General features: G+C 38.5%; 1 protein-coding gene across 2 annotated transcripts; it reads right to left on the reverse strand.

Annotated features, from left to right (window-relative positions):
• Positions 1-1,314: 1,314 nt before the first annotated feature.
• On the reverse strand, positions 1,315-20,622 carry slc7a8a (solute carrier family 7 member 8a). Of its 2 annotated transcripts, XM_060874917.1 has the most exons (12): positions 20,381-20,622; positions 19,560-20,091; positions 13,752-13,956; positions 12,738-12,889; positions 7,997-8,122; positions 7,340-7,493; positions 6,972-7,095; positions 6,519-6,622; positions 6,100-6,196; positions 5,810-5,959; positions 4,257-4,434; positions 1,315-4,159 (listed from the first exon to the last, which is right to left on the reverse strand). In XM_060874917.1, exons 2-12 carry the CDS (start codon positions 19,699-19,701, stop codon positions 3,999-4,001), a joined length of 1,593 nt encoding a protein of 530 aa, XP_060730900.1. In that variant the 5' UTR covers positions 19,702-20,091; positions 20,381-20,622; the 3' UTR covers positions 1,315-3,998. The 2 variants fall into 2 exon arrangements, with proteins under 2 accessions (XP_060730900.1, XP_060730899.1); XM_060874916.1 differs by having other exon boundaries at positions 19,560-20,622.
• Positions 20,623-21,232: the final 610 nt, after the last annotated feature.

Below are 21,232 nucleotides of genomic sequence, written 5' to 3' on the forward strand. Positions count from 1 at the left end.
TAGTCTGTTACATACGTTTAATTCATTTACTTTTCCTTATTTTGTGGAAATGACTCTAATTGGGATTGTGCCTAAAGTCTCCACACAATGACCCATATTACTGAGCTAGTGAGAAAAAAAAAAAATTAACATTGCTTGCAAAATTATACATTCAATTTGCTTTGTGTTAACAGTCCAGGTTGGTGGAGGTGGAATATTTTCTTAGCAAATTCATCATCATTTGAACCCTACAGTCTATTTGAGTTTTGCTGCTAAATATGTGCATTAGTTCATGGCCACAATTTATGGATCTTTATAAAGTTTGAGCCTTTATCACCACATATACATTACAGCACAGAGGAATTCTTTTCTTTGCATGTATTAACTGCCCCTAGAGCAAGGAGGGTTAAGGGCTTTGCTCAGGTGCCCATCAGTGGCAGCTTGGCAGTACTAGAGCTTGAATATGGATCCTCTGATCAACAACCCACTTGAGCCACCAATATTTACCATATTTTAAAAGCTACATCCAGAAAAATCTGGAATATGACAATGAGTTAAGGGTTCTCCAGTTATGTTCCCCGTCAAGGTCTCTGAATCCAGTAGAACTTCAAACATCTCAAAGCAATGTTTCTAACATTTTGTCTCATCTATACCATGAAGAATTGCAGCTGTTGAGAGCAAAGTGAGGCCCTACACAGTATTGTTATAGAGCTCCTAGTAATGTTAAGTTGAAAACATGGCTCAGTGATGCAGTGGGTAATGTTACTGCCACTAACAGCTACAGGTTCAGTCCTGAGCTCAGGTTACTTTCTGTACAAAGTTACACATGTTTGTGTCCAGTGGGTTTCCTTCTGGTTCTCCAAACCAAAAACACGTTGGCCTGCGGACTGGTACTGGACTGTGAGGCTGAGTGTGTGAACATTTACATTTACAGCGATTGGCGGGCAGCGTTATACTTTTTTACACGTTTTTTATACGTCCACTTTTCCCTGTAGGTGGTGCAATTTTACAACAAACACGTCTTTTAGTTCATTTCATTTGGCAGTCACATATTCAGACACAGAGTGGCTTACATTTATCTCATTTATACTGCTGAGCAATTGAGGCTTAAGGACCTTGCTCAGGGGATCAGGAGCGGCAACATGTTGATCCTGAGATTCAAACTCACAACCGTTCATTCAGTACAGACAGATTAACCACTGAGCCGCCACTGCCCTCTTAGTCATGCGTCATGAAACAAACCACTCCATGTATTTGTGTATACAGTGTAATTAGTCTTCAGTACACAGCTGAAACACACAATCCATAAAAAACAAGACCAGTAGAAACTTCATCTGGATGTAATGTGTCTTGGATGACTTTTTATTATAGAATTTTTACACAATTTACCCAACTTTTCATGTCACAAAAAAAAATCAAATCTAACAAAACCCATAAAGTAAAATAGAAACATCAACTTGACAAAGATGTTTAAAATATCACAGACATCAATCACGTGTTGCTGATGGTGGGTACAGTCATATCCTGTGGACACATCTAAAGTTTTCACTCATGGGTTACATTGAAATCTTCAAAAATCTGGATATGCAGTGTTTTTGGTGAAGGAAATGTGCCAACTTTTAAAGATTTCCCATCGTTCATCACGTATAACATGAAAGCTCTAGTACATATTACTCTCTTGCGAAAGCTCTTGCAAAACAATGTGTTTAGATTATAAACAGACGTATAAAGCAAACACAGATTTTTAAGCCTGGATAAAGATTTAACTGTGTTTCTTTCTTTTACTGGGAGACGTACGACTTAAGTGTCCTGATAGTCAGCACTAAACATTCTATTGCTCGTAAATACAGAACTTACACATATATTTAATCAGGGATATATATATATATAGGGAACAATTGGCACTCATTTTAGTGGTGATCATTTTTCACAAGTATTAATTAGATAAAAGTGTGACATCACTACGCAGGCACATAAACAATAGACCCTGTGACCAAGAACATCATGTAGCATCTTTAGACACAACAGCAGACTCTGCAGAGTTTGAACTTTCTGTCCATTTTGCTATTGTTGGTAAGTAATTCTGTCATATCATTTATTTCAAACATGCATCTAAGAATTAAAAGGTTTGGGCAACAAAATGTATATATTTTAGAAGAATATAATCCTACATGAAATCCTGCTACACAAACGGCATCTCACAATAGCAAATATGGACATTATAAGCACAGTCAGCTGTGTATACCTTCATTTATTTATTTACAGCGGCAGCACAGATAGAACGTGACACTATATTAGACACAGACAGGAAAGAACAGGGCTGGTTTGGTCAGTTAAAGTTAGTTAAAGTTATTGCACCCACATTAACACTTAAAATACATCTACCTTATTTGTATCATAATATGAATATCAATAGCACTCCGAAGTAACATTTGAACTATTTTCATGTCTTTTCTACATTCATTTTAAGAACAAAAATATAGCACTCCCTTCTTACTCTTGTCATTTTCCTTTTTTTCTTTTTTTTTTTTTTTTTGAAAAATAAAATAAACAAAAGACAAACGAGTTATAAAAAATTCTTTTACCGACATGAAAGGACACATTCACACACATGCATGTGTCTTATACTTCAGGGTGTGTGAATCTAACAGAAAATCAGCAGTAAAATCATGGAGGTTGTTATTAAATTAGCTCATTCTAATAAGCAAGTCAGCAGCTAGCATAGAATTTCAGAGACTTTTTTGTTTTTAAACTGTTTTATCTTCACCAAAAAATGTGAAAATAAAAAAAGATTGTTTAATGGTGATTAAATGAATGCCTAAATACAGACATATTATCTAAGTATTATATTATATTAGAATTAAGGCAATTAAAATGTTAGATTTGTACTTGTACACCAGATAAAGACTCTGGTAGAAAACTACTCTGAAGCACAATAATGTGGTTCTTAAATATATATTTTATAGACATTTATCTCAAGCTTTAAAAAAGAAAATCCCAGAGTTATCAATTGGATAAAAAAAAAGAAAAAAGAAAAGAAAAGAACAAAAGCATTGAATGAAAAACACAAAAAGTAATAATAACAATATTTAGACTGACAAAACATCATAAAAAATTAACAATTACAATAAGTATGGGTTTTTATAAAAAAAAAAAAAAAAAAAAAAAAAAACGAATTAAAACACACACACACACACACACACACACACACACACACACACAGGCTGTTCTTAGTGTATTGGTGCAGCTGAATCTACCGTGAAGGATTGGAATTAAAACACTTTGGTATGTTCATACTACACTCAAGGTAATAAAATGGTAATGAAAGACTAATACTGCACTAAGCGGACACTGAGAATCTGGATGTGGCATATATAAACATGCGTTTATAGTGTGTGTGTGTGTGTGTGTGTGTGTGTGTGTGTGTGTGTGTGTGTGTGTGTAAAATATACATTTCCACTGACTATATATCTAGTAAAAAAGGGGAGGAGTTCTTGAGATCTGAGAATGAGAGGTCCAACGCTAAACTGTGTATGATAAAGAAATTTTAGTTTAGTCGGATCTCTACATCAACAAAGACGATGGATTTATTTCTGTATTACAAATCAGACATCACCAAAACAGTAGTGTCTTCTGTACATTCAGTTTTGATGGTTTATGATCTTTAAATTTCCCTAAGTTGTAAAACAGGACGTAGAGATGATCGATATAGAAGAAATGTAGCTGGATTCTTTACAGAAGCCGCCACAGTATGGCGACCATGTTGAGGTGTTAAGGTTAAAATGTAAAGGTCCTTTATCCATCCTCACTTGTGTCCTGTCACCTCTACCTCAATCTACCTCACTTCTAAAAATGACAACCCTGCAGAGGCAAAGGCAGATGCAGCAATCGAAAAAGGCGTACTAGTGTGTGCTTAATGAGTTCGCGCTCACTTTATCAGTGTGGATCTCTGTGTCAGTCGGGCAGCCTGCATTTGACTGCGTGTGTGTATGTATGTGTGTGTGTTTGCATTGTGGTGTTCAGCAATCGGCCGAGTTTGGTGCCGCGCTGTTCGCTCCAGACAGAGGAGCAGACTCCTCCTTCATCTCGATCCCTTCTCCTCCGCTGCCATCTTCGGGTTTCTCGTCCTCTGCAGGATAGACAACCACACAGAACTTCTGGCCCAGGTATGTCATCTTATCTGTGGGAAATTACAAAACACATTATTAATACTGTCACATTTCATATCATAGAAATTACAAACTAATTAGGACAGGGATCAAGTTTATTCCACATACCAACAAATGTGTTGAAGCACTGAGGCTTGCTGTCCCAGTAGACACCCAGGAAGTAGACAGGCACTCCGGTGAGCATAATAGCCAGGCCGATGCCACAAACCACAGGTTCAGAGTACAGAGAGAAGACCAGGAGGAAGGCCCAGAACAACAGATAGATCACGGGCCACACGAGGCTGATCTGAGATCAAAACAATTGTGTCATTAGATATTCTTGTGTCATTAGATATTCTTGTGTTATTAGATATTCTTGTGTTATTAGATATTCCTGAGAAAACTCACTGTTTTTGTGAAACAGGAGCTCTCACTTCTTCAGTTATATATTTATATTTCAACGTGGCTCACAGATCAGCTCAAGGTGTGGAATTGCAAAAACTGCATAGTCTATCATTTAAACCATAAACTTTCATATGACCATAAAGTCATATTCTAAATTCTAAATGCTTGCAACATGGCTGAATATTTCATCAGCAAAAATGGGTTAGTAATAAATTTCATATTGCATCATGAAATCATGTCTGTGTTGCACTGGTTTCCCAGAGAGGGGTGTGGAGGGCCAAGGGCTATCTGTAATTTGCATAATATCAGAATGCAGGGCTATAAAATGTCACGCATTGAGAGTGACAGTCACGCATTTGGGTCTTTTGTCACGCTCTCCCGCCACACATTGTATTTCTCACGCAGAAAAACCTTTTGACAATTTATCATATATTTAATATGCTGCAGCGCCCTAAATGTATCAGTCCGCACCGCTGTCTCTAATCAAGCGAGTCTCGGTTCTTAGTCGAGCTGATACTTATCAACCAATCAAAAAAAGAGGCTACACAATAGCCAATCAGAAAATAGCACTATTGTATATGGGTAAGATTTAACGTAACAACCAATGAAAAAAGAGCAAATCCTGGAATTGATCAGCATCATACTCGTTCACCCACAGAGAAAACCACAGGAGCTGCGAGCATCACTTTGAGCACAGAGTAAGTCGTGATCTCCTGTTTTAATGGTACAACAAATTCACAACTTGTTTGACACAAACAATGACATCTTGACTGCTGTTAGAGATGTTTCCCAGATCAGCATCAGTTTTTCATGAGTGTCTGTAACTTAGCCAACAGTTTTACAGCCTGTTCACTGACAACACCTGCTCAGAACAAGTAGTCTAGTGCCAGTGCTTCTCAAACTGGGGGCCCCGGCTTTATGACATTTTATAAAATAATGAATTTATCATAAATTAAATCTCAGAAAAAATAAGGCTACCAACCTCTAGCACTACATTATACAATTTAATATGTTTTGTTCAATTCAAATATTAAGTTTTGGAATGTTTTAATGTTGTAATGTTTTTTTTTGTTTTTTTTTTTTGTGTAAATATTGCCTTCAAAACTTGAGAGCCCTGAGAATGTGTTTTTCTTGAAGCAATAGTTTCTCTTTTTTTTTGAATGACATTTCATTATGGTGATATAAAATCCATCATAGAAAAAAAAATATGATTTCGCAGTGACTTTAATAACCGGTAATGTGCTAATAAGAATTTTTGAAATATATGACTCACTCACCTTGATTGGTCGTGGCATGTCAGGCTGTTTGATGCGCAGGACAATCTGCCCAGCGACTGTGACACCATAGAAGAGGTAGTTGATGAAGCCCACGTAGTTGATAAGCGTGTACATATCGCTAGTGCACAGCATCAGAAGGGTTGAGATACACTGAGAATGAAAAAGTATAGAGACAAAAGAAATAAACTTCTACTTTACGTTTATTCCTTATAGATACTGTAGATAGAATTCTGTTTATTAAACGGCTGAAGATGACAGTGGAAGGAAAAAGTAGTGTGTATGTGACTCACAGTAAAGAGCAGAGCAGGAATAGGTGTGCAGCGCTTTACATGGATCATAGCTAGCAGGCTGGGAAGATGGCCCTCTCTGGCCCCGGCGAAGAACAACCTGGTAGAGAATGGTGCACGCAGCAGTTTTAGAACATTCAATTCAACAGCAGACATCAGACACTGAGTGAAGAGAGAATGACATCCGAAGATGACAGATAGATACCAGGAGAAAAGAACAGAGAACATTCTACACAACCAGACATATTTACGAGCCAGAGGACATATCTGCACGACAGGTCAGTGATTGGGAGAACATATGGAAGAACATAACGTAACATGAGACAAGAACGACAATGAGCCCAAGGTGGAGGACCGTGGTCACATGTAATCACAAAGCATGAATGGATAAGATGGATGAATAAATGGATGGCGAGACTGACCGAGAGGAGGTGAAGAGGGAGCCGTTGACCCCCCCAAAGGTGGACAGAGCTACCGAGATGGGCATGATCCATGACATCACTCCCAACAGCTTCTCACCAAACGTCTGGGAGAGAGCAAAAGAGTGGTGAATGAGAGCTCGAGCAAGAGAGAACCAGAGAAATAGTGGAGGAGAAGAGCCTGAAAAAGTCTGAACAATCCGAGTGGTACGTTTTGTTGACCTGAGTTTACAAATAATGCAGTTTTTCATATTGGAGTATGGCATAAGTATCAATTGGGGAAAATGTAGGAACAATTGATACTTAGATATGTCATCAAATACTAAACACAGTAAAATTCATCAGTTAGGTACAAAAAGAATCTAAAGCATTTACAGAAGTCAGTACTCTGCTCTGTGGTGATCTGTAAACTAGTGAAAGGTTTCATTCAGAATAATCAAGACACAGAAAACTCACCACAGCAACAGCGTTGGAGGCCAACAGCTCCTGAGGGCTCATGGCAGTGACGTAGGCAATGTTAGCAAACACGTAAACAAAAGTCACCAGAGGGATGGAGATGAAGATCGCACGAGGCAGGTTTCTGTTCAGAGAGAGGTGAAAAATAAGAAAGAAATGTAAGAGAAAGGTGACAAAGACGTTTCTTCTGCCTGCCATTTCATTGTCATTGTTTTGAACTGAATTGCCTTTAGTATATTATTTCTAGTTCTAAAAATAATATCTCAACAATTAGTTTCTCCATTTATGCCATTAGATATTTTTTGAGATATTTTCTTACAATATTATTTGTTATTAACATCGATCAGTGTGTAACATTGGAGACTTACACATAGGGATCAACCAGTTCCTCTGTCACATAGTTAAGGAAGTTCCAACCTCCATAAGCAAAAGAGCCTTGCAGAAATGCTAGAGCTATCAGACCCACATCATAGTCCTGAAACGGCTCGAAGGCATTGACTGGCTCCAGCCAATAATAGTCGCCTGTACAGAGAGACAGAAAAAGAGTAAAGAATAATTAGAAACCTAAACCTCCTGGTCTCATGAAAGTTTTTACTCTGAACCGCAAGCTCTCAGTTCTTGCTCACTGATTGAATCCACACTCACACAAGAGTGAGCAACAAGAAAGCCATACCCTCACAGTGGCAGTGTTAAAAACCGAGTACAAACTCACAGCATTCCTGTTTACTTTCTGTATTCAGGGTCTAATTCCAGCTGTCAATGCAGTCAAATCAGAACAATGTGTGGATTAAACCCTGATATAACAAACCCCTCTGTACCGAGATCCTGTCTAATCCTCAACAATGCTCTGAGAAAACAGAATTATCACAGCTTGGCTTTCATGTTGCTTTTGACCTCGATGACTTCTCTTCAGACAACAAGGGGAAGATGTATCTTTGTGTGATCGATCGAAAGCAGTAACACACACAAACATCACACATGCATACATGAATACACAGAGACACATTTAGGCAGATGGTTCTTACCCTTGCAGATCTGAACAATGCCCATGATGATGATAAGGATGAGGGCCAGGAGTTTGCCGGCAGTGAACACGTCCTGTACGCGAGTGGCCCAGCGCACACTGGAACAATTCACCCAAGTCAGCAGCACTTAAACAGACAGAAAGCAGAAGATCAACATCAGAATCATGAACACATAAAGTATATTCATGTGCTAATATTTCTACTGTTTATTATTTCTTCCACGATTAAACCTAGAACCATTTAGATTTAAAACGAGCATGTTATAATAATTAACATTAAGAACATGAGTCTTCAGGTCTTAGGATTTTTTGTGACTTGATGCATTTTAGTATTAATTTAAAGAAAATAATAAATGTATGGATATAGCCACTACAACTGATTTACTAGGTTTCAGGGGTGTATTACAACATTAAATGTAACTAATGACACAGTTTTCAAATAAAGATTAAAATTAAGAAACTATTCAACTAAAAGAGCTGATCTGGGATCATTCGGTACCTGGTGAATATAATCATGCAGTAGTAATATAAACAATGCCATATTAATACTCTAACATGATAAACATAGACCTTGATTTTATCAGGCCATTTTAATTTAATGTAAAACTGAAGAAAAAAAAGGGAAAACATGCTCATCTGTCAATCGGTATCAGGTCAATCAGGTTTTAGCTGCATGTTTTTTTGCTTGTGTAACATAAAATTATGAGTCAGGTGAAAGAATCACACAAGGCTCTCAAATTCAAACACACACACACACACACACGACTAAACTCCTGCAGTGACTAAAGTACACCTTTAGGTCATAAACAAAAGGTCGGGCCACTCTTGATTTCCAGCTTACTTGTACTTTAGGTGAACTTCAACCTCTGGACTTTAGGTGATTATGCTGAATGCTTATAGTTTCAGTCCAACATGTGGACATACATTACAATGCAGGAAAGCATCTAAATCCCACCTCTCACATGCATAAAGTTCTCAGTGAAGTAACAGAACCTGTCTACCACATCAATCCTGTGTCTGAGAAGCTCAAGGATTTTCAGTTCTCACTAGGACACTAATAACACCGGCTTCAGGAATACACCGTGTCCTAAATCAGACAACAACGAGCCAGTGTTTACGGTGTCAGTTACACCGATCAACTGAGGAAAGATAACCGAGTCCCAAACACCCTGATAACTACAATCGAACATAAAATACTCTCACAGTCCTCTCAGAAGAGAACACTGTGAATTGATAATTTGTCACGTCATCCAGTGCTGATCTCAAGGTCTGGAGACATAAACAGCACAAGTGACACCTCGAGTGGTTTGTGTCACTTGAGCTGGTGAAAATGTTAAGAGTATTCAGTTCCATGTTAAGCAATAGCGGTGCCTTTATCTATTTACTGACATCCTCGACATAAACAGTTTTTCATAATAGCTGGGACCTGCACCAGTTTAAACGAGTAAACGGCTAAAAAAAGAAGCTGCACTCAGTGATAATAAATCTCTGAACATCAACCACAAGTGCAATGTGTTTTCCTTTTGCACGTAGCTCAGCCAAAAGTCATCAACAAAAAACATTTCGTGTCTAGAATTAATTATGACTTGGACATTTTAACAGCTGGTAATTGATTACACTCTGAATCGATTTGACTTTATTTAGGTGCAGTAACATGTTACGTCGCTATTCAAAAATTCTCTGCAATCAAAGCTAAAACAAGATTTTAGTCATCTTTATGTCGACTGTCTTTAACTTCTCTACGGGTTAAACGGCTTCATGTTGTATAAAAAACAGGTCAGAAAAATGAATTCAATAAAAAATAAAATATAAAGTGTTTTAGAGTGTTTTAAATATTAAAGTATGTTATAGACATACATGATATTTCATGTCACATTAAACAGATTTTTCATGTAAATCTGTTAAATAAGTATGAGATTAATCCAAGTGTTCTCTGCATGTGTGGGGAAAACTGTAAACTGTAAATATCAAATCTTTCCTAAAGTCATATTTTAAGATACTGGGTAATGAGTAGCATGCTGTAAAAAATAGAGAAAATACATATGAATGAGACCCTGATTTAAAATGCATGCATAAAAAATAAGCGAAAATGTATAAGAGATGTATAAGAACTGCATCCCAATCTTAACTCTCATAACTTTTAAAAACTTCATTCATTAAGGGCTGACAAAATGCAGAAATAGACACACAACCACTCCCAGAATTCTTTGCACAAATAAACAAACCGCTCATTTTGCCCAGAGCCAAAATGTCTTATTCAACAGCTTTCTTTCAAATGTTAGTGTGTCATTAAAGTAGGATAAAGTAGATGAGTACAAGGAGAGCACTCTTCGGAAACAGTGTGTTCTTTGTAACTTTCCTTCCTTTATTCTTACTGTAACAAAATGAAAAAAGAAGAAAAAAAACACTTAGTACACAAAAACAAAAAAGCCCTTCCTTCAACTCTTCGTGTCTAATCCAACTGTAAATCAGGTAAAGCATCCCGAGGGCATTTCTTCTTCCTAACTGATGGCACTATTGTGAAAAAGACAAAAACAGAGGTTGTGGAACAGCCCCCTGTCCTCCTGGAGATCCTCTTACACCAGCTTTAGACAAACAGGTAAAACTAGGTCAGCGTCTCTTCTCCACAATGTACTGTATGTCTAGAACAGATTCTGGTTCTTTGGAACTGTTTTTCCTGTCTCCACTCATCGTCTGGGGTATTTGTGATGGAGTGTGAAGTTTGTAAAAAGGCTCCAGGTCTAATCATACATCCATTTTTTCCTCCTACATTCTATCTATCTATCTATCTATCTATCTATCTATCTATCTATCTATCTATCTATCTATCTATCTATCTATCTATCTATCTATCTATCTATCTATCTATCTATCTATCTATCTATCTGTCTGTCTGTCTGTCTGTCTGTCTGTCTGTCTGTCTGTTTGTCTGTCTGTCTGTCTGGTCCTCTATTCTCAACCACTCCACTGTCATGTCCACAGCACTGGTGTTGGGTTTGATAAAACAGGGTAGAACCAGATCTTCACCAGCTACAGCAACAAGAGGAGCTTCTGGACCATCCATCCATGTCTGTCTGTCTGTCTGTCTGTCTGTCTGTCTGTCTGTCTATCTATCTACTCTGCCTAAAACTATTTGAATGTTATATACACACAGTATATACACACTAAGGTAAAAGAATAAAAAAGATGCATATGTATATATATATATATATATATATATATATATATATACATAGAGAGAGAGAGAGAGAGAGAGAGAGAGAGAGAATATAGAATATAGGGAAATTAGGGTGGCAAATTGCGGTAGGAGAATATGTAGATAAAATATAGAAAAAGTAGCATCTGACTTTTTTTTAACAGCATTTAACAAGCCAAGAAACATGAAGAAATCTTCAACCAGCAAAGAGTTAGGTCTCTGTAGGCAGACTGAATGCAGTGGCTGCACTGAGTTTGTTAAACTGGCAACTTGCCAAATTTGAAATTAGCAAGTAAAATATATTGTACAGAGAAAAACCCAGTTTTGTCTAAATGTTTTGGATTGTTTTCCAGAATCATCCACAACAACAGCTGACAAAGTTTCATAGATCACCAAAAAAATATCTGGATATGAAGTGCATCAGGAATTCGTCTGCAGACACAGAATCCATCCAGAATTTCTATATTTCCAGGGTAACTTTTAATGACTTTTCTCTGGGAAGTTTCCAAAAGATTTTCAAGACAAACACATTTACTTGGACTGATGTAAATATTGCATGAACTGACTGTCTAAAATATGCACTGAGTTGCAGTCCCACATATAATGGTCCAGTTAGGAATTACGAATGTCAGGTTCGATGCTAATTTGCATCACACCATTGTGGACAAACAAATAAGATGAAAATGTACTTGGTCTAGTTTTCCTTGCAGTGTGAATGCAGTCCAATGAGAAATAAACGTGTTTATATGGTTTAAAGCAAGACTGTTTGTCTCTGGTATGATTGGCAATCAGATTATAAGAACTGCATCATCACTGATCTTCAGAGAGCCTCTCATGAGCGCAGCATTGTTCCAGTAACAGTTCTGATCTGGTGTCAGTTTTCTTTCTGGCATGCCACTACACTAAAAATCAGCTCTGTTCCTGGATCAGCTCTATAGCACTGATGCTTTGTTGGTACAAGCCCCTATGATTATCGTCATGATGAGCAAGTTGTTATGGCAACCACTTTATGAGAAAAAGGCTGCGCACGCACCATGACTGAATACCTTCTGGTATGAATAAGGAACATTAAACAGCAAGAAAATCACAAACAGATGACAAAACAATGCATTTGCATAAGATGTTTCTTTTGCGATGACTTGGTGGAGGTCAATAGGAATTGTGCATGAAATGGTGTTCAAATATGCTAAAAATATACACATAGCTTCAAGATCACTTTTATAGACAGGAAAGCTTCATAACATGGTGTCTATATATATAACTGAGAGAAATAATAATTCAGATCATGTCACTGACTATCCATTGTGAATAAACGATTTACTGAAGTATTTTTTTTTTTTTCAGGAAACCAAAAATACTCTGAAAAACCACATTTAGTGCTCTGAGCTTGGCATAACGCCAAATGCGTAAAGTGCATGCAACATGCTTATGCTTGTGTCTGTGGAGTCTTACCACAGTGTTTCTCTGTCTATCATTTATTTCCTGTCTTCTCACTCTCACTTTATTTGTCTCCCCCCCCTCCCCTGTGTTATACTTGAGGACTTACAGAGACACAGGGCTGCGAGTAGGCGAAGGCCATTCTCTGGCGGGAAGCAGGTAGGGAAGAGCGGCTGAAGAACATAGTTGGAGAAGGTGAGAGCGATGACTGCTTGGTTGGTGGGGTAGATCACCAATACGGCAATCCATAATCTCAAGAACCTGTAACACACAAGACCATAAAGCATACAAAGATGATCACACGATCCTGCAATCTATAAGTAGACTCATGTGTTTCTACACGTCCATACCTATACCATACCTAAAACTAAATCCACTCTAGAACAAATATCACACTCATATCGTAGCATTACATAATATTAAACCCACTATCACACTCTGGAGAAGCAAAATATGTTGGAATCATTTCCAGTGTATTTGTATTTCTCACACAGAGTAACACTATGTGAGTGTGGGGCTCAAAAGCATTGATTATACTCACTGGTATGCGAATAATGCATAAGCCTATTAGAAGCTCTGCATTAGCTTTGGGAAATGGCCACAGTTTGTACTAAATCCCCCTAATTATGGTGAATGCTTATAGACACACATTGAAAATGACATTTAAGTTTCTGGTTTAAGAAAAGGTCAATAGCGGAGACAAGTCATGAGACTTATCTGAGTGGAAAGAAAGGAAATACAAAGGCTTTTCATTAATTTTCCAATATTCCCTCTGCTATAAGTTCCTGCTTTGATAATCTTGTAAGCCTAATGCCTGCAATTCATTATGCCATGAAGTTTACTATAATAAAATCAATTCAAAAGGCATTAGCGAAAGCTCAGAGAATACAGAACACAACAAATGCACTTTAATGTCCGTCATTGAGAGTTTGAATTTGCTAGAACGTTCCATTGTTTATCAGTGAGAACTTTCAGATGAAGATATAGAAATAATAATAATTCTGTCATTCTGTCATGTCATATATATAATTGACATGACAGAATGACAGAATTATAATTACTTGTTATAAGCAGCTGAGTGTGTGAGCTGCACCTGGATTGTCTCGTGTAAAGACATTCTTACCCTGCCAATCCGCCGAAGATGTCCTTAACATAAGAGTAGTCACCACCAGATTTAGGGATGGTGACCCCTAGTTCTGCATAGCAGAGAGCACCGATGGCAGTAATGACTCCTGTAACGATCCAGACGATGAGTGCTAAGCCCACAGAGCTAGCATTCTCCAGCACACCCTTAGGACTGACGAAGATCCCCGAGCCTATGATGTTACCTGTGACACACAGAGTATTGAATTGAATGGTTATTTTGTGAAAAAAAATCAGTTATAAAGTTACAGCATCTGTCCGGTGTGTGTGATTTACTGCATTACTACACATATAAATGCTTCACTGCACAAAAAATGAAATATATTAGTTACAGTATTTTACAAGAGCCAATCACTGATCATGGCTGTGGATGTTTTTATGCAATGCTTTGTACGCTTGGGCCTTGTATAGCTGACAGGAAAGCATTTCAGCTTCAGATAAGGGTAGAACACGTAGCAGCCAAAGGTCACAGTGTGACAATGCATCCTCAGCAAATCGAACCAATTCCCTCCGGAAGACACAAACAAGGCTGAAGAGGCTGAAATAAAGATAGAAAGACTGACAAACACAGATCTGTCTGGAAATAAAGATGTTCTGAACAGAAAGATGCAGCACCGATAGAAACATGACATAAAGAGGAGTGATCAATGTCAGCTGGCATGGGAGAGAAAAATGGGATGTTATAAAGAAACCAGCAAAGCAGAAAAATGCATCGACCCGGTTGTGTAAATCAAAGCAAAATGAGGATGTCAGGATAGAGAGAGAGAAAAAAAAATCAAGGCCAGTGGACAGCATGAGAAGTTTGCTGAGTCAGTACCAAAGACAGGAGACACAGACCGGGGTTAATGGGTACAGCTTGTCCATGTGTGTGTGTGTGTGTGTGTGTATTTTATATAAGACACGCCTTGTTCTGTGTGATCCGAGTGCCTCCAACAGCTTGTGAACGTGTGAGTGAGTTGCTATATGCATGCATGCACACGTGCATGTTTTAAACCAAACACTGCTCTATTCCCAGTGGATTGTTCATGCATACTGGGAAGACTCTCCAGGAACAAAGGCCAAAGAAAATAACCATGAAGTTCACATGAAAATCCCTGTGTGACCTTTAGTATGAACAATGTGACCTTATCCTTGGAAATCTTTACAGTCTTTTTGAAGATCAGCTTCTCTAATCTGCCTCCTACATTCAAGTCTTACAAGAGAAACCATAACACAGCAAATAACCCTCAAGAACCCATAAATGAAGAGCTTCATCTGCTCAGAAATGACAAACAAAAGCCAGATGGGTAAAATCTGCTGAATAGTAATCAAATATTATATGGATATGTAGACCAAAGGTCACACATAAGATAATCACATTTATTCATGCCTTGATGTTTACCTGATTATTACTATCCCTTTTTGAGGTGGTATCGGTACATAAAACTCTGTCTGGTCCATACACACAATGCACAAGTGCAGAAAACTGAGAATCATAAAGCACCACTATTCACAGCTCATATTCACTTCCTGTTTTTTAGTTTGGATATGAAAGTTTAGCATGGCCAACTATGAGTTACACAACTATGATCTCTGGCATCGCATGGCGCCTTGTATGCGCAAGATCTGGCCAGTGGGTTCAGTAATCTGTTTCCAACTAGCTCAAATTGCAACTCAAGAAAGGCAGCAGTCTGGTATTAATTGACTTAAGCACACCTGACCCAAGGGCTGGTTAGAACTAGTTTCTCTTTACTTCTCCTTCAGACAGCATTATGCAGCTCACGTGCAGCTCCAGTAGCAAATGGACCCTCAGTGCAGTGCTGACTCCAGTGGAATAGCCAAACACGAGAGCTTCCTGTGCACGTACTTCTTCCCCTTGCTTCCTTATTCTCTGTGTGCGTATTAGTGTTTGCTAAAGCAGAGACAGTCGTGTGACCTATCAATCCTACCCGAGTGCTCGCAAGCATCTCACACTGTCAGACTTAATAGTAATATTACGTACATGATTTAACTGCAACCAAATGCTGAGGTTCTTTTAAAAGTTGGGATTAAATCCATCAGTCTAAACTGTCTTTAATCTGTTGCCGGATTATTTTATTGAGGCCTAGACCTTGATTGCTCTTACAAGGTATTATGAGCAGAGAACACACGCCTAATAACTTACACTCGCAGTACCTTTGGACTTTAAGATTAACTGACTGTTTAAATGCACTGACAATGTAGACTCCATCCATAAAGGTTAAATCAACATCTTATAGAAAACTTCACTATGCTGAAGATTACAATTTGTTTCATTGCTAAATATCTATCCATTTATCAGAACATCATTATGTTCAAACCAATCAGAACTGAGAATACAGCTTTGTTGTACAAATTCAATTAACAAATCTCCAACCTACATTTCAGCACCCTATCACCACGCCAATGATGTTATCATGTGTTAATGTTTATAAATCACCCAAACAGGCGAGATGCCACTAACCTCCTCCAGCCCCCCTATATTGACTCTCCTCTGTTGCTCTATTGATCTGGCTGTATTTCTGTGTCCCGCTAACGGGAAACACTGAGAGTGTAAGAGAACAAGCAGGATGGAGAGTAATCTCCAGCACTGGGGCGGTTTATCCGTCAGTCAGATTAATCACCAGCTCTCCAGCACAACCATTTAGCAGCAGTAAACTCTAAGAGGATTATTTTAGTGTAATCATCAGAGTGTGTTTATCTCTGTGTTACAGCACTAGTACAAGACAGAAGCCACACTGATTCCTGTAGAGCAGTAGAACAAGGGCCACCATATTGTCCAGGGCAGAAACAATAAATTACTATTAATATTCTCTGGATTATTACAGACCATGAGCCGTCATTATTTTCTAATGGACCAAGCAACACTCCTTTATTTAGCTTCTAGCTTGAGAATCGCATACGGGAATTCTAGGCTTTCAAAATTAACCCAAAATTAACACAGCCAGTGAGGTGAACTTGGCAAGAAACAACTTACTAAGTAGAGACACGACAGAGAAACTAAAGCTTATACTTGTATTTACAGAACCCAGTTATTGAACACAACTTTAAGCATTTGCCACGAGTCTTACGGGAAAAAATAGCCCATGTTGACAGCTCAGTGGCAAGACTGTATTTTCTTTTAAATTAAAAGTGTTCAAAGTTTCCAGAAAAAAACCCTTCTCACGAAGTAACCATGTATGGAAGATGTTTTTTTTTAAATGTGATTTAAATCAATTAAAGGACAATGTGATGACATGAAGAAAATCCAAATAAATGCCTTAAGACTAAATGCTTAAATTCCTGGATCCTTACATTCTTATTTTACACTTACTATGCTGACAAAAAAAATTAAGAAATGTTTGTGCTTGCAACACTGTGTGTACAGTACTACTGTATAATTAGGCTTGCGAGGATATTTGGGAGTTTAGCGATATAAATAATAAGGGACGCAGGGTGTCTCTGAGATATAATCTAGCCTAAGACTTCCTATAGTCATGAGCCTGCTGTGGTTCACATATACAGCTCTTTGAACATTCTACGGAAGGAATTTTATACACAAACATTAAATATCCTGTTTCGAACTATTGTGACCTTGTTAATATTTTGCACTAACAATAAATACCGAGCTTTTCTCCTACAATAGACGACTTTTGCATCAGACAAAAGCATCTGTTTAGCAAAAGGAAAACAGAATTGTGCTCTTTTCAGTTTCGCAAACAAGCAGCTTTTACTTCCGCTTGCAAACCACACACGACTGTGTAGATGATGTAAGCATTGCATGACTCCTTTACTCACTGAAACTTACCAGATACTGTAAATGCTGGAATCCACCAGCATTTTTATCTTCACTCACTTTTCCAATGCTTGGTGCATCACAGTCAACACTATCACACTCACTAGAGTCACGATTAAACTACTATTCATACAAACATTAGCCACAAATTAACCTCAACAACCACAGACTCACATACTCAGAGGGAAGCTACTGGACATTTAGTGCTTGGATGCACTCCAACTAGGCCAGCAGTAAATCCATCAGCACCGCTAACCTGCGTTTGAGTCGAAGCAGCTCTGAGGATATCTGAGGTAAAGAATGTTTAACGGCCTACAGGCTAATAACATTCATCATCTTGAATGCATCATGATGATTATCCGCCTCCCACGTTTGCTTCTTTAGCATTTAATAGAGCTTCATCAATCTTAAACATCAACCTGGAACTACAAGAAACATTTACCTTGTCCTGATCACCTTGTCCTCATCACAATTTAGACAAAAGAAGAACATACTGAAATCATCCAACAACTGAAAGCCAAGGTTGGGCAACTCTGCATCTGTTTACAAAGAAATGTCAATCATGTAGATGATGCTTTATAAATAAGTTGCATTTTATTAAAAATGTTCATTATTCTTAAGTATGCAGACGTTTGAGACACCCTGTACTGTATATGCAAATAAACCCTAGCTGAAGCAAATTAAAGTGGTGTTCCTGATACTTTCTGAGAAATTCAATGAAACGAGCACTGAACAAAGGCCGGCTGGGAGTCCTGTGGGAGATCCAATACAACAGTAAGCTTTTAATAATATTCACGTGATTAGCATGTGGACAAGTGACTATAACAAGGCTAAAGAGGAAAACTCCACCCTGAAACACAGTGTGGTGTTAATCTGTTGTGAGATGATCAAACCAGTCTGGGCGCTGAGCTGATGGGACACATTGTTAGCATAATTACAGTGACAATTAATAGGAACAATTATTCAAAACATTTGACATAAACACAGTCAGACTCGGGTGTCAAGAACAAGAGCTTCTTTTCTAACTCATTAGAATGAAATAGTGGAAAAAGCAAATCTTGGACATCAAGCAGCTAAACTTATATGCAGTGGTGCTGAGTTACAACACAGAATTAGGGCAGCTAGTTATTAATCTATTAATTGAAGGGTGTGATGGTGGTGATGATGTTGGCTGGAAATTTGCACTTGATCAGAACCTGAGCAGATTGTACAGATGCACTCTTATTTACAGGATCAAGAAATAAAGCTCTGGAAATATTTCAGCACAGTTAGTAGACAAATAATGTTTACTTCCTGTTTGTCTTTGAGCAGAAGATGATGTAGTGACTGATTTTCCCTAAACAACAATTTAACATATGCATTATTAGACATGATGATGATGCTTCTGCTTCCACTAGCTCTGAGGTTCAACTCTCTCTTGAGAGCCATCAAACAGGCCCAGACTATTTAGTTTCCATGGAAACCTTATGGCCATGCTTCTTTTCAAGGTCACAGCTCCTCCTTCGCCCCCTCACCTGGCTCACTGAATCCCATGAGAACAGTCTTACGTTTCTCTAAAAGGACTCCGCGCCCTAATATGAACATGAGACATTATGTCACAAGCAATGCTGCTGCCAGATCAGTAGGAAAGAACAAAAGGTTTGTTCACATGTGCTTTGCTCCCATGCGCTGAGTCTTTCAATGTCAATCAATGTTTAGCTACCTGCCTGTGTTCACAATCGAGGACTAAGCTGTGTGGAAGTACAAGTGATGTAGGATAAGGACCTTTAACCTTCTGTCTTGAAAATGGACCTTAGACACTGACAGTTAGATACTACAACCGTTATTGGTTTAATAATGAACTCTCATTGTCAGTTGAGTAATATGTCTGATAAATATTTTTATTATTATTATGCCTTAGTAATTGACTTCAATGTCAGTTCTGAGTAAGATTGATTCAAATCCCCAGGATTGCCAGAGGACCAAAGTAATCACTCATAAAGCCTTATTACAAGAAAGAAATGTATTATTACTAACCGATAATAATCCCACATGCGCTCCCAAGCCCGATCTCCTTCTTCAGAGCCACAGATGATTGTCCTTCTCCTTTCCCGGCTTGTGTCGCTTCTTCCCCGCATCCAGAAGCCGCGCTTCCTCGGTGTCTCGGTCCGTCCGTCATGTCCACTTCTACTGAGCAGAGCAGAGAAAGCGCTTGGAGAAGGCTGTGTTGGTGATGCCTGCTGGTTTTGAGTGCACGGTGTGATTTGCAGCCGAACGAGCGCAGTGTTTTCGTTGGGGAGGGACGACACCGGATTGATCTCAGTTCAAATGCGCGTAAAGAAATGGGACACGGTGAGGAACAGCTGATGTACAGAGATGATCAGCATACCCGATCTGCGTCTTCACACATGTACAGAGATGATCAGCATACCCGATCTGCGTCTTCACACATGTACAGAGATGATCAGCATACCCGATCTGCGTCTTCACACATGTACAGAGATGATCAGCGTAACCCGGTCTGCGTCTTCGGACATTTACAGAGATGATCAGCGTACCCGGTCTGCGTCTTCACACACGTACAGAGCACAATAGGAAACACAGCGAGGATATACACGATGCATATATGATATGATGAAAGACCAGCTTTCAATTTCAATTACTGTAATCTAATCAATGTGACGTCACAGTTTTAGATGAAGCTAAGAACACATCCCATTAGGAATGAGATCAAATCAGTGGAGCGACTCTTTGTTTACTATTTATATCTTTGTGTGTAATTTAGGTTTCCGGCTTATCCTGAGACCCCACAAATTAACTGCACAAAAAAGGAAAATAATGTATATTTATACATATACTTTTTTTTAAAATGACAGCTTCTTCCACCCCCTGATGTAGACCTGAACTGAATGTCCTTCCTCTGTCCTCACTGAGACCGTGTGCTTCAAGCGCTTCCTTGTTCCTTGTATCCAAAGCGCATCCTCCGAGCAGACAGAATTCTCTCCCACAGCACTGATGCAATAGCACTGAAGATGAGGAGGAGGATGAGGACGACGACAACGACGATGATGATGTGTGTGTATGCATGTGTGTATTTATTTGAGCTTAGTCGGCCTTTAAAACCCGTAAAGCAATGACGTTATAAAGACCAACCAACCTGAACCTAAGACAGCCAACAGTGGCTCCTCCCTGTTAAGTTCAATCCCTCCTTACACCAACACCGCACACCCAGACACACAATCTACTGAAATCCTGTTTTTCTGCCTATAGTGACTCATTTATACTTTACTCCTAAGCTCCTAATTAAGCTTCACTGTAATTTTGCAATGAACCATGGAGATGTTAGGAAATTTGCATACCCTAGGTGTGGCACAAGCACATGTGTACAAGGCTATATGAGCTATTTTCTCGCAAGAGAAATGTCTGATATACATTGATTCTGTGATATTAGATATCTTGCAGGTGAACTTTTACATCAATAGTTTTCCCAGACTTAGTGAATCAGTCAAGACTCGTTTAGTGGCTGAAGTTTGCTTCATTGGTTTAGCACGAGAGCTTTCTTATATTATTCCTTGAATAATATCTCACACTGAATTTATGATGGACAATAATTGGGAAAACTTTTTATTAAGCTTCAGAAAACTAGTAATTGGAATGCCTGTATACTATAAAAGCCAGGCCCTGAGGGATGGTGGATCATTGGGTGGTGG

The sequence above is a fragment of the Tachysurus vachellii genome, chromosome 7, assembly GCF_030014155.1.
Source record: "Tachysurus vachellii isolate PV-2020 chromosome 7, HZAU_Pvac_v1, whole genome shotgun sequence".
In the NCBI taxonomy this organism is placed as follows: Eukaryota; Metazoa; Chordata; class Actinopteri; order Siluriformes; family Bagridae; genus Tachysurus; species Tachysurus vachellii.

Excerpts from the sequence above, each read along its gene's own strand:
- slc7a8a (XM_060874917.1), bottom strand. The coding sequence starts at position 19,701 with ATGACGGACGGACCGAGACACCGAGGAAGCGCGGCTTCTGGATGCGGG. Across the intron at positions 12,890-13,751 it reads ATCTTCGGCGGATTGGCAGG|GTTCTTGAGATTATGGATTG; the intron begins GTAAGAATGTCT and ends TGTGTGTTACAG. Across the intron at positions 7,096-7,339 it reads GAACTGGTTGATCCCTATGT|AAACCTGCCTCGTGCGATCT; the intron begins GTAAGTCTCCAA and ends CTCTCTGAACAG.